The sequence below is a fragment of the Callionymus lyra genome, chromosome 12 (assembly GCF_982586985.1).
Source record: "Callionymus lyra chromosome 12, fCalLyr1.hap1.1, whole genome shotgun sequence".
NCBI lineage: Eukaryota > Metazoa > Chordata > Actinopteri > Syngnathiformes > Callionymidae > Callionymus > Callionymus lyra.
In genome coordinates, this window is record NC_141829.1 from 17,171,880 (window position 1) to 17,185,181 (window position 13,302).

General features: G+C 35.6%; 1 protein-coding gene across 2 annotated transcripts in view; it reads right to left on the reverse strand.

Annotated features, from left to right (window-relative positions):
* The window catches only part of hdac4 (histone deacetylase 4), a 122,483-nt gene that overhangs the window by 108,051 nt on the left and 1,130 nt on the right, over positions 1-13,302 (reverse strand). For both annotated transcript variants that reach the window (XM_087803854.1, XM_087803853.1), the window contains exon 2: positions 3,147-3,276. In XM_087803854.1, the coding sequence (XP_087659980.1) occupies positions 3,147-3,168 (22 nt within the window). In that variant the 5' untranslated portion in view covers positions 3,169-3,276. The remainder of the gene's footprint in view (positions 1-3,146; positions 3,277-13,302) is intronic.

Below are 13,302 nucleotides of genomic sequence, written 5' to 3' on the forward strand. Positions count from 1 at the left end.
TTAATTATCCGTTTCAACATCCTTTGGATACTCCATACGTGACCTTGTCTCTTACGATCCCAGATCTTCTGGAACGGGACCGACGAGCAGATTGTGCACCATCTTACCATCTTGCCAGTGTGAGTCCATGATTATTGTGTACCATCATGTGAGAAACCTGGCAGATGAGCGTACAAACAAGTCAAACCACGGAAATGAAAAGACGATTTGCGATTATTTCCCGCCGTCGGGAGGGTTGTTCCAGGACCGACCACCAGGATAAGCTGTTTCTATAGTACAAAGGGCTGTGTATTTTATCTCGACAATGTCAAAAAGATGGAAAAATAAGCAGCACAATTTATGTCTTTGATGAAGCTCCAAGTTGGAAGTAAATATAATAAATTATTTTGGAATATTCCTAACATAGCAACTCATTAATAGGATGAACAAGGGACGCCATCACTGATGACATCAGTCATCTGAAGCTTCCATAATGTGGAGATTAAATCATATCATTAACACCAAAAGCCCTTTAAATAAGACGGCAGCGTCCATGCATTCCAAGCAGCGTCACACAGGCAAGATGGGGTTAATCTGTCTTTTTGAAGATTACGGGGGGTTTTTTTCCTTTTCCGACGGCCCCGGCCTAGACACTAGTCACTCTTTTCTAATCCTTGCGTTGCAGTGTTCTGATAACTCCCACAGCGTGGCTTTATTAAAGTATGAGAGGGAAACAGGGGGACAGGACATGAAAATGGATGGCAAATCAAGGCAATGAAAAATTGCAAGGGCAAATGAGGGATTTCAAATAGTACTTATGACAGCGTAAGATGATTTTTAAAGAGGGTTCAGTGTTGGGGATGTGGTCTATGAAGACTGTAAAACATTTCATCAAATATGAAGAGTTATACTCCCATTTTAAGTGTTTTAAATGTATAGACCCTACCAAAAATCTAACATGTTACATTCCTTCATGACCAATTTTTAATTCTTTCTTTCAAAATACATTCTTAAAATAATGTTCCAAATTTACAAACTACTAAAAGGATTTTTTTTTAGAGAATTATTTGTTTTATACTCTTCTCTTCCTTACCTTTGTTGCCCCATTTTGGTTCTTTAATACGTTCCGTATTATTGATTTTACATAAACGTTCTATGTTTTCTTTATTATTTTATAACGTCAAAGCCTTAAAGCAAGAAAGGAGTAAATCACTTTTGCCATGAGAGTTTCCTTTTGGCACTCTGGTTTCCTCCAAGATCCCCGATCGATTAAAAAAAAAAATTCTTAACTTGCATTTCTTAAGATTTTTTTCCCAAAAACATATTATCTTATAAAAAATCTGTAAAGTAATTACCTTAATTGTTTAGATAAACTTTAGAAAGTGTGTCTGATCTTTTTTTCTTCTTCATCAAGAATTCTTTTGTGATCGTCACGGAAACTGATCATGTTTTTTAATGACTATCCATTAGTAGACAGGTAGGTAAACTAAAAATGCTAAGTAAAAGTTTGGAGTGAATGAGGTCAAGCTTGAGAAAAGCTCAACGGTCTTCAGAGAGCAGCAGATGGCCCCTTTTTCTCCACTAGTGTTCCAATAATGCGACGCACTGTGTGATTTATTGACGCAAGATCTCTGTTAGTCCAGTGACCCATTACTGCTGCTGGGGGGGAGCGAGGGGGTACACCGAGATGAGAGAGCTTGTCTGTGTGTGTGTATGCGTGTGTTCTCGTTCCGGCTGCAGGGCCATAAAACTAGCTCCAAAATGCCAAGTAGCATGTCAACATGCCAACTGTTGCCACCCAAGTTTAAGTGGGACAAAAGGCCCTTCAGTGCTCCAACATGGCGGTTTAAGTACGGGGGAAATGATCAGTCATGTACGGAAAAAGGACTTAGCACGACATAAAAATGAAGGGGGAACGAGCTTGAGATGCAACCTGAATAAATATGTAACCTTGGAAGCTCAATGTTAACCTAAAACGGCTAAACTCTTTTGCCTTTTTTTCAAGCCAGCAAGCCAACTGAGAGTCCCACTGCAAAACTCTTCACCTCCGCCATTACGCCGGTATGTTTTCCGACGACGTATCATCCTCATCCCCCGAGTGACGCTTCTTCATTTTGGCAACGTAGCTCTAGACGTAGCGACATCCGTTACTAAGATGTCAGCCGTTCATTTGAGTGCGCTTAGCACACTACGTTTTTGCACACTGCGCAGTGTAAAGGCACCTGTGTACTCAAAATATTAAGCGTAAGTGCAGAAGTGCGCGGTTTAAGACACACCACTGGTTATTCTCCACTTTTTCATTTAAATCTAACTATGTAGTTTGTATCTGTAGCTTTCTAGAGAAATGCCACCATAAAAAAAAGCATTTCCACCAGGCTAACTACAACTTTACTTACGTCCCATTTAAATCTCCCCCTCTAATCACTCTCCTGAGGTCAGACGTTAGCAAGGCTGCATTCTCTGAATGACAAAACCAAATTTTTGCTTGATAACATTTTCAGTCTCCAACCAAAACAATAGTTAATTAACATTAACTTTGAATTGATAAAATGGATGAGAATATAATTTAATGTATTAAATTAACTATTTCTGTTTTTATTTTAGGTCTTTCCACAAAAGCAGGAAAGACTCTATGGGTTCCCCCCTGATATATAAAAAAATAAAATAATATATACGTCACATAAATCATGTTAATGCAAGGCATCACAGGGTCACATGGTAAAGTAATCCCGCCTAATCCTTAAACCACCTAAACGGTTTTTAATGAAGAGAAGCAAAAGTCCTGACCCTGGGTGGCTCCCTTTTTACTCAGCCAAATTAAACAAATCACAGAAGACACATCTGCAAAATAAAAATCACAACCAGGAGGGTAATATCGTCATCGGCGAGCATTTAATTTATTGTTCTCTCGTGCTGACGTCAGAGTAGTAGTTCATGGTATTATGGTTAATCTACTTAATGCTATAGGATCAAGGTGGACTTATATTTAGAGTGTGCAGCTTTTGTCTAGTGATATAATCCAGAGATATGGAGTCACATATAATGGAACAACTTTTGTTTAGAGAATTAGCGAGTCACTGCGTTTTGATAAAAAAGGCAGTAACCTTAACGGCAATTCCATTGCAACAATTTATGTAATGTCCCTTTAGGCAAAAATAAGAAATTACCATGTCCGTTGTGCGACTTCATAGTTCCTTGGTCGTCATTAGAGGGTAGTTAAGGGTATCATCGCACCTCACTGAAGACCGGGGAGACCATTTTCTTCTCGCAGCGGCGACAGTATCCAAGGGTAAAAGGCTGAAACAGAAGATCAAAATGGGGTCTCATTATCCATCAAAATGTCCAGAGTTCATTTAGTGACATCACGCTACAAGCTGTCGGACCTTTGCTGGTCACAATGACACAAGTCATGTGTCCAGAACAAACTGAGAAGAAAGTGCCACAAGGCCACATGCAGCCCTTTTGACTGTATTCATGCGGGCCTTGTGATGCGAGGAGCAGAACTGGAGAATGTTTTTGTCAGCTTATGAACAATTTTAGGTCCGGCTATAACTTTTTCAACACTCTCTGTTCATTTATTTATCTTTCTTTTATTCAGGTGGTTCCATTCCGTTAAAATAAATAAATAAATAAATAATGAGGGGGAAAAGTGTCTGTATGTTATTTTTGACATAGAAAAGGACAATATTAGATGAAATAATTTACAATCCCGTTAAAAAAAAAAGGTACATTTTTATCATAACTATTAATCATATTATGATCAAAACCGGTATGTCACACAATAGAATCATGTTAAGTTTTTTTTTGTTTTTTTTAATAACAACATGACGACATTAAATGATGTTCAAATATATATGCAGCCCCCTCATGTATAAGGTTAGGTTTGGAAATAGTTTTTTTCCATTTAGTCACAGCAAATACAGCAATTTTTCATAAAAATAAATCAAAATAAAATAAGAACAAGATGATACAATCCAAGTCTAAAGATAAAGAACATAGATCAAAGAAAAATAACAAAGACAAAAGATACAAAGACTAACATAGACATAGTATAAGTCAAACTAGTAAGTATAAGTTACTCCGATCGCTACTTAGAAATGTTCCAAGTGAGCGCTCACATCTGTGACATCGTTGGAACGCGATTTCATTATTCATATTTGAAAGTAGTCCATGAAAATTGGGGAACTTGAATGGTTCTTGTTTTAATGCCACGTTCTTGATCTTCAGCAAAAATAATCAGAAACGTCAACATCCGAACATTTCCTTCCAGTATGACTCATGTCGTGCTGATTTTCATCTTTACAAAAAATATGTTTGACATGCTCAGCTAATAAGATAATGCTGTTATAACATTTCTATTCCATCATAAACTTGTGATATGTGATTTTACACTTTCATTTATTCAGTTATAAAAAGTTACGTATGTTTCTAATAAATGAATTTAAAATTAACTTTTAAGTCTTGAATTAGACTAATGGGGTCTAACTTTCTTTTTTGTAAATGATACTGTGCATTTACAACTTGCACTTGATTTAAAGAAAATTATCATCAACAAAAACAGTAAAAGCTAATATATTTATAGATATAAAAATGTAATTAAGTATTCATTTAAACAAATACTATGAATACTAGGGGTGTGAAAATATTTAGAAGCAATTTATCGCTTTTGACTTTTGGTGACAGTCATCCTCTCAGCACTGTCATCAGTGAACAGAGAAGCAGAATGAGTGCACGAATGCTCCTACCCATGATGCAACACTAATAGACTCAAGGACTCATTCATTCCTCGGGCTATTAAATTGTACAATTCTGAGTTCAGTATCATGATGTTCTATTCTATATTAGTCTTTGTATCCTTTGTCTTTGTATGGTCTAGAAAGGTGCTATATAAATAGAGATTATTATTATTATTATTATTATTATTATTTTTCTTTGATCTATGTTCTTTATCTTTATCTTTAGACTTAGATTGTATCATATTGTTCTTTCACTTTATTTCTCTTTGTTCTTGTTCATATTTTATTTTGATTTAATGAAAAATTGCTGTATTTGCTGTGGCTAGTTGGAAAAAAACAATTTCCCGAAGGAGACCTCCTGAGGGATCAATAAACTTCTACCTACCTACTTTTTTCATGATACTATATCGATATCGACAGCACTGTATCAATTGATTGTTTGTATTTTAAAACAAACGTAAAAAAAAATGTTCATTGTCTACCATAGTTCCAATGGTAAACAGATTATAATTATATCATTTAATTTGCAATTAACATGCAAATATTCACAGCATTCTTATTGTTTATACTTGTGTTAGAATCAAAGTTCCAAATGCTAGATGGCAGAAGTCATTATGCGCTCCCCATCTAAAGCAGATTACGACGATGCCTGAGGACAAGGGGATACAGTCCTCTCCAGCACCTCAGGCGTTTCCTTGAATTTCTCGAACTCCTGTGTTGTTCTCAGTATTATCTTGATCTTTAAAGTTTGTACTTTTTTGAGTATTGTTTTGATTGTTTAAGCGCTTTGTGACCCTGGTCTCGAAAAGCGCTATATAAATAAATATTACTTACTTACTTACTTATAAAGTTGATGTTTGGACATATTTTGCTTTCAAAACAAATGAAAGCAGTTACTACTAAATCAAGCGTCATGTGAACTGTAAATTCTGAAACACCAGATGTTCTCAAGGAATACTACAAATACATCCTTGTTCCCACAGTATTGCAATTTATCGCGATACATCCCAATAGATTGCAATATATGGTATTGTCTTCCCTGTATCGTGATACGTATCGTATGGCCCGTTTTCCCTGCTGGCCTCTGGAAAGAGGTTCCACAGCTTCCGGTGCAGAACCACCAAGTTCTCTAACAGTTCTTTCCTGCAGGAAATCTGATGGCATGATGTACATTGGTCTCTTCTATCCAGTCAAAATTTATAACCGTTTTATTTATTCCTATTCTGCTTTTATTCTGGTGAATGCTCGGTTCAATTTGTAAATGGCTGTTCTTACAAACATTATTATTAAACCGCTTCTTGCCACTTGTATCTATTTATTAGCTGTACATATGTAGATATGCACATATATTTTTATTATCTCCGCACTTTAAACCTTGTCTGAGCCAAAATACAAATAAAATGTCGTACTGTTTACACCCTGTCAATACTAGAATGACAATAAAGGATGTCCAAGTCTAAGACTAAGCAAGATTCTTGCCAATACACAACCCTAACGTATACGGCCATCTTTGGTTTTGAAATGTAGGTACTGACCAAAAGATAAACTGAGAAGGTAACTGTGTACATATGACTAATGCATAATGTGTTTGTTGACACAAAAAAATTAAAAGTTGATTCATACTACTGCTCAAATCTGGACCATTTACTGGGCTTGCCAGAAGAGCATCACACAAAACTCCTTAATGGACTTGGTTTTATAGCGAGTGCTTCTGAGAGTAATCAGGATGACATAAAAATAACATGTGGTTGCAGAGCAAGCAGTAAACAACAATTATGAGACCCCTTGCATAGCTTATGAAATGAATCATTGAAATGCACTTGAGTCATGAAGACAGCTACAGAATTTCACAGTTAATTGATTATAAATTATTCACCTAGCAAGCAGGATTAACAGCATCACTGTATTCTACACAAGGAGATGGAAGAAAAAGGGAAATGTAAATAGAACATTATGAGCACTTTTAACCATTGTGTTGGATACTTTATAGTAATAATCCTATTTTAAACATAAAGGGAATTGATAAAAGAAGAAACAAACCAACCAAATAGGTTGAATTGTACCAGTTCAATTGGTCAATCAAACTTTGTCTTTGTTACGTTATGTCAGTATTAATTTCAAGCTGAATTATTCGCTTGAGAGCGTTAGTCCCACGTAAGACAACTTCAGTAACAAAGAAAGAGGGGCTATTGTGAATCAATGATTTTGATACAAATACATGTTAAATACATATTGAATGTTATGGCGTCGCGCATCGGTTAAAAGACATAACTAATTTAATCAAAAAGCTTCATTGATTTTTTTCTAAATAAAAAAAATCTAAGGTTTCTGGGAATGAGCGCTACTATATAGATCAGGTTTTTAATTTATTATTTGTTTGAATCATTCATTCATGTATGCAAAAAGAAAATAACTCATTATTCAAATATCATAACGACAGAATTCGCTGGTATGAAAATTATGTAGTTCCTTTAGGCCTAACCAAAATAAAATAATCTTTACCTATATTAGTTAAACGTGTCAAACTTCAACTTTCCTCAATCACATGTTTCAAATGTTGACTTTTTCCCCTCCAAGATGCAATGATAATATATATTTTAAGTGAATCAATGTTTTGGCAAATGAGAGGGAGTCCATAATGTTGTTATTGTTGTAATCCCCCGGCTTTGTTTATACAACGAGTTGTTGGAGATGGAGACTTCCAGCACTGATGACAAGGGGTGACAACCCTCGAGCTTGACTAATGTGGTTATGGTAAACAAGATTTACTTATTTGGAAAAAAAAATGTTTTCAGTCTGCGTGGCTTAAGCACATTTTCTAATGTAAATATTTAAAATAAAGAGAGTTTTGTACACATATTGATGAGTACAATAGCGGTCCATCAATTAAAGAGACGCTTAAATCCACTTATTACTTACACTTTAAACCAAAAAGATGTGGATAAAACATTTGTCAAACAACAATACGTAAAGATACATTGTTTGATCACAAATTGTATGATTTAATGTTAAAATACATCAGTGCACATCCAGATTACGAATTTATAGCTAAAATTGTGTATCCAATTTAACCCTCCTACACAGAGTGAAGTTTCACTTTTGCTGTGGGAGTCATAAAGTGTTCCCACAGAAGAACCATGGGTTGTTTTGCCCTTGTCGGCCTTTTGTTCTACGGAAGTCACTTAACTAATTGAATTGTATATTTCTTCAGAGCTGTTTAAAGGTTTTACAGCAATTGTCTGTACTCGAGGAAATACATTTTCAAAGGTTGCATTTTGTAAGAAAAGTTCCATTAATGGAATCTCTCATCGACTTCTTTATTTCTAAACATTTAAACGATGAATCAATAGACTTCAGTTAACAAAATGACAAATAACAAGTCAAGGTAACAGTGTTTTTAAGATATTTCCAAAAACTTGGGATCGGGCATGCGTGCGAACCCCTGAAAGAATACCACCGAGCTGCATGCATACATGTCTGGCATCAGTAAATGAGGGGACAACATAATGTTCCACACCATGGTCGTGTTAGCAAACATGTACCCTGATCAACAGAGTCCTGATAATAGCGTCCATTGGTAACCACTAGCGTAACATCAACATCATGTCCCGAAACAAAAAGGCCTTGGTCGAGCGATTGCACCTCCAACACATAGGAACTGAGTTGGGGAGGCAGAGTGGGTTCAAAGTCAGGACAAGATTCTGGCAGAGACCAAAGGAGCTAAAAGAGGGTTATTGTTAGACTTCTGATACGCAACTCGGTGCGGAACTGAATTGAGTAGAATTATTCACAGCCATGAACTCATTGGCTCAACACAAAGATTCATCAAGCCTCAAATCACATTAGTTGAGGCTGAGAAAGTTTGTATAGTTGCCCATTAAATGCCTGATGCCCCTCTTACTGCTTTGAATCTTCCACTTGTCTTCTCTTACTGTTGTCTAATATCCTATTTCCTTTTCTTTATTACGCTCAGCAAGAACTACCCAGGTTCAAAAGTACTTTTCAGAGTAGAGATTCATCTCATCGACTTCAGAGTTTTGGGGGTTCCTGGCGGAGTTAAGAAGTTCAACAGGTTCGTGTTATCGTTTCCTTGTATCGCTACATTTGTGTACACGCAAAAACATCAGTTAGCAACTTAGTACGGTGATCTGAAACACTTGTATGCCAGCTTATCTTTTGAGTTCATCTGTAGTCATAGGGTGGATCGTGGCTTGAAAGTACCCAGTCTTTAACAACTCTTACATTGGCATGGTGCAACTACTTGACTCCAGTTGTTGGTTTCCTCGTCTTATCTTCTCCACATGGCAAGATTGCGTTAAACTGCCTAGTTTGAAAGTTCACATCCTTCTCAGTCGCCATATTTATCTCCTTCTTTGCTCTCCTGTCAATCATATTACTCATCGTAAGCCTCTTTTTAAGCGTTTGCTTTGTTCTTCTTTGATCTATGTAGTACTTTGGATTGTTTTTTTAGATCTAAATAACATTCAACGTGACATCAAAAGAAGCTTGCACTGCCCTTTTAATACACACCTTTCTTTATTGATGTTCTGTTATTATTAGCATGACATTTTATTTGATATCCTGATATAAAGCAACCACTGTTCCATTCCCTGTGTTGTTCCATTGTTTACTCGGTATAATCAAGATTCTTGACAGAGATATTTTATGATTCCATTGAAGTGGCATGACCTATGCTTCTATCTACTACAGTACCAATGTTTAAAAGATTATAATTGAGTCATTGGTACTGTCTAAATAGATGTACTACACCAAATAGGAACCTACTCCTGACACATCAAGCTCTTAGGATGTATACCAGAGTATCGTCCACACCCGGAGACCGAGGGCTGCCCGGTGGCTCTGGACGTGAGTGAGAACCCTGCCAAGAAGTTTATTAATTCCTGCTGGGTGTCTGTATATCACAGGGTACCATCACACTGCTCGCCCTCAGGTTCAACACTGGCATTAATAGACCTCATTAGTATCCATTAGTTTGACAACATCAACAAAATGTCCACAAACAAGCGGCCCGCAGCAGGCCCAGGGCCCAGCAGAGCACAAAAGGACGGAGCTAAATGAGCTTGTTAACAAGATTAGCAGAGGCAACTTTGGGACAAGGACAAAAATTAGGCGCCTTGAACTTGGTATGGTAGGGACGAGCATGTTGCCCTCATTTGCCCCCATGACCCTGCAGCCACACTGTGGCTATAAACAGACAGCTATAAATACATTTACAATATCTATACTCAATCTTGATAAATTAGATCTTATTACTCAATGCAAACGGAAATGTTCAGTATTGAACAAACCTCTCAATTATATCAGTTTTAAATTCTGTATTAAACAGAAAAAAATACTAAACATAGCACTCAAAACATTTTACAGGTTTTTAAACTAAACATATTAATTAGTAGAATCTGCAGCATTAGGAGGACATACTGTATTTACAGAAAGCTATTTTGGTCAAAACATCTTAACAGATCAAGTTACAATTTCACTTTTTACAGATCACATTTACAATTCTTGCATCCATCAAGCTTTTGAGTTCTAAACCCAGGTGTTATCTCAGGGTCAAGTTGACCCGAGGACCGAAAACACATATGTTTGTCGTATCCCTTGTACAGCAACTCTGCTGCACTGCTGCACATGTGTGGACAGAAATCGCGCTACTTGACTCAACACCACTAACTTTATCAAGCATCTACAAAGAATGTGAGCAGATTACAGACTTTGCTGTTCTGTAGAGACGAGAGAAACGTTCAGTCGACGCATGAAAGTCAACAATAACAAACGTTCTTGTTAGTGTTAATGTTGAATTCATCATTGGGTTCTGCCTCAATCCAATAAATAGCGAATAAAGGCAGACAGCGCGAGTTCCGTGTGTGTGACTCAGTGGACATGTTAAATTAAATTTTCACAAACTTCAGGACGATCAATGATGACAAAAAATATATATTTAACAAGTTTAGTTTAGTCATAAAACCATTGAACGTGTTACTAACTTACTTTTAAATCGTGTTAATCACAAATCAAATTTCTTTTTTTCCAAAAAGAATTAATAAAATAACTTTGAATTAAAATAAAATGTGTTTTTCAAAGGTTAAATATATATTTAACCTCAGCTTTTAAAGCTGATGGTTGGACTCATTTGGGCTTTAAGACAAAGTTAAAAGATTACACTGAAGAACACTGACAGATACTGGATATTACATGATGCTCCAGGTTGGACTGTTAATTTACTTAATTGTTAATATAAGTTTACATTTCTTGAACTCTTTTCCTACAATCTCTTTACATTCATTTAGGGAAAGTATTTGCTCATTTCTTTGATGTGAAAGCCGGAAAAAGCGTTGTTTCTTTCAGAGAAACAATATATGGTTGTTCCCACAGTATCGCAATATTTCGTATCGTCACACAGGTATTGTGATACGTACTGTATAGCCAGATTCTTCTTCTCGTAACCTCTCATTCGCCCAGATTACAGATAGGGGGAAACTTTTTATACTTTTATAAATAATAACTTCAAAAATTGTTCATGATAATATAATTTATTCATTAAGGAACAGATCATTTAAGATAAAATACACGTCATAAACTCAATCAAAGTTTAATGCAGAATTAAAAACATTACTACTTATTAGTAATATATTACTGGTTGCTACATTATAGTAATTATAACACAAAGCGCTGCAAAGGAAAGTGAAAAAGTTGACTGTATTGAAGTTGTATTGGTCATAAACTATGATTTATTGCTTGTGTATAGTGAATAATGCAGAATAATACACTTTGAAAAATGACATTGAATCAGAAGTGCAATATTGATGAAAAAAAATGCAATTAGATTATTTTTTTCAATTGCTAATTCCTCAAGTGTAATAAAGCAATAAATAATAATACCATGAAGTTCTTAATCCTTTGCTGTGGCAGGTCTCGTTCAAAATCATCATCAAAAACATTTGGTAATATATTCATTTTGTGAGAAGATTTAGTATTTCAGTGTGATCCGCACACCATAATACAGATATAAATTTGCATTATAAGTTGGATTTTCCCAACTACTCGTGAAAACTGAACCAATTTCTTTGTACAATATTAAAATGTTACACTCATCAGAAAGTATACATTAACAGAATACCAGCATCATAATGAGCTATAGCGAAAACAAATAATTCAAAATGTTATTTACTGTACGTTTGAAAGAAGCTGCAGGTTATGTTTGCAGAAGACGTGACGAACGCGTGTTCTTGTATGTACAGCTTATGACAAAGAGAGCTAGTGTTCAAGCACGCCTCTGGTGTTTATCAGTGTCATCTCACTGTGTGTTTTTCACTATGTTTGTAAAGCATAATATGAACTAAAAACGATTTCAAAGGTTATCTAATAATATCTGTAGAGAAATTGAGCTAAATTATAGAAAGGTTTTAGGATTTAAATTCACTACAACATAACATTTTTCAGCTAAACTATATGTTGCATTCAGGTGTTAGCATGAGGATTTAGAAGCTTGACATGGTTGTCGTTAATTCATGTTTCGCTATTGATTGTTCATACATTTGACATGTGAGGGTTTTTTATGGTGTCATACTGACACCAATGTTCAGCTTTAGTTGAAATCAACCTATTAGTGACAATACATTTTGTTCTTGAAAACGTAATAGGACCTAAAATGTGTTTAAACCAAACTCACATGCTGAATCTGTACGTGTTGCTAGAGCCAGATTTAAACACACAACTGAGCCACAAGAGATAATTATGACTGGACATTTTATTTTACTATATTAATTCCAATAACTTCGTAAGAAAACAGTTATAGACATAAGATCTTAAGATTATTTTATTGTCGTTCCATTCTCTCTTTTCTACCCTTGTCACTTCAAGCAAGTATTGCTGGGGGTAACTGGGGTCGGAAAGCCAGTTCCAAGGGACCTCAACTTAACAATTAAAAAAATAAGTATTTCCACTTGTGCCTTAAGGTATTGTTGTACAGATTATTGATATTATCTCGATCAGCACCATTTAAAATGCACGGTAACATGTAACCTAAATCCGTATATTCTGGTTATTAAATCATGCCTAGCTTGACTGACGGCCCTGTTTACCACACCAAGGGGTAACCAAGGCGACAAAAATAATAACCCACATAAAATGGAGTGTTATTTGACCTGCGTCCAGATGGTTTATTGACCCTTTTATACCATACAAAAATCACTGCAGCATTAAAACCAAGTCGCTATACTTGTTTTTTAAAACCTGAAATCTCTTTTGTTTGTTGTGGTGACATCAAGTAGGAAAAGATGAAGTAGATCAAGTAGGAGAATACTGGATTTAAAGTAAAATAAATATGCTCCAGGAAAACATATTTACTCTACATTTAAACTCCCTACAAGTTCAGTAAGTATGTTATATTATGGTTTTTATTTGTATAAAACCATATTGTGTATATTGCTCTGCTGTTTAAACCGAATTTCCCCTCGCAGGACAAATAAAGGATTCTGATTCTGATAACACGTTTTCTATTTTGGCGACCCGTATGTAAGTAAGTTAGTAAGTAATTTTTATCTGTATAGCGCTTTTCTAGACCAGGGTC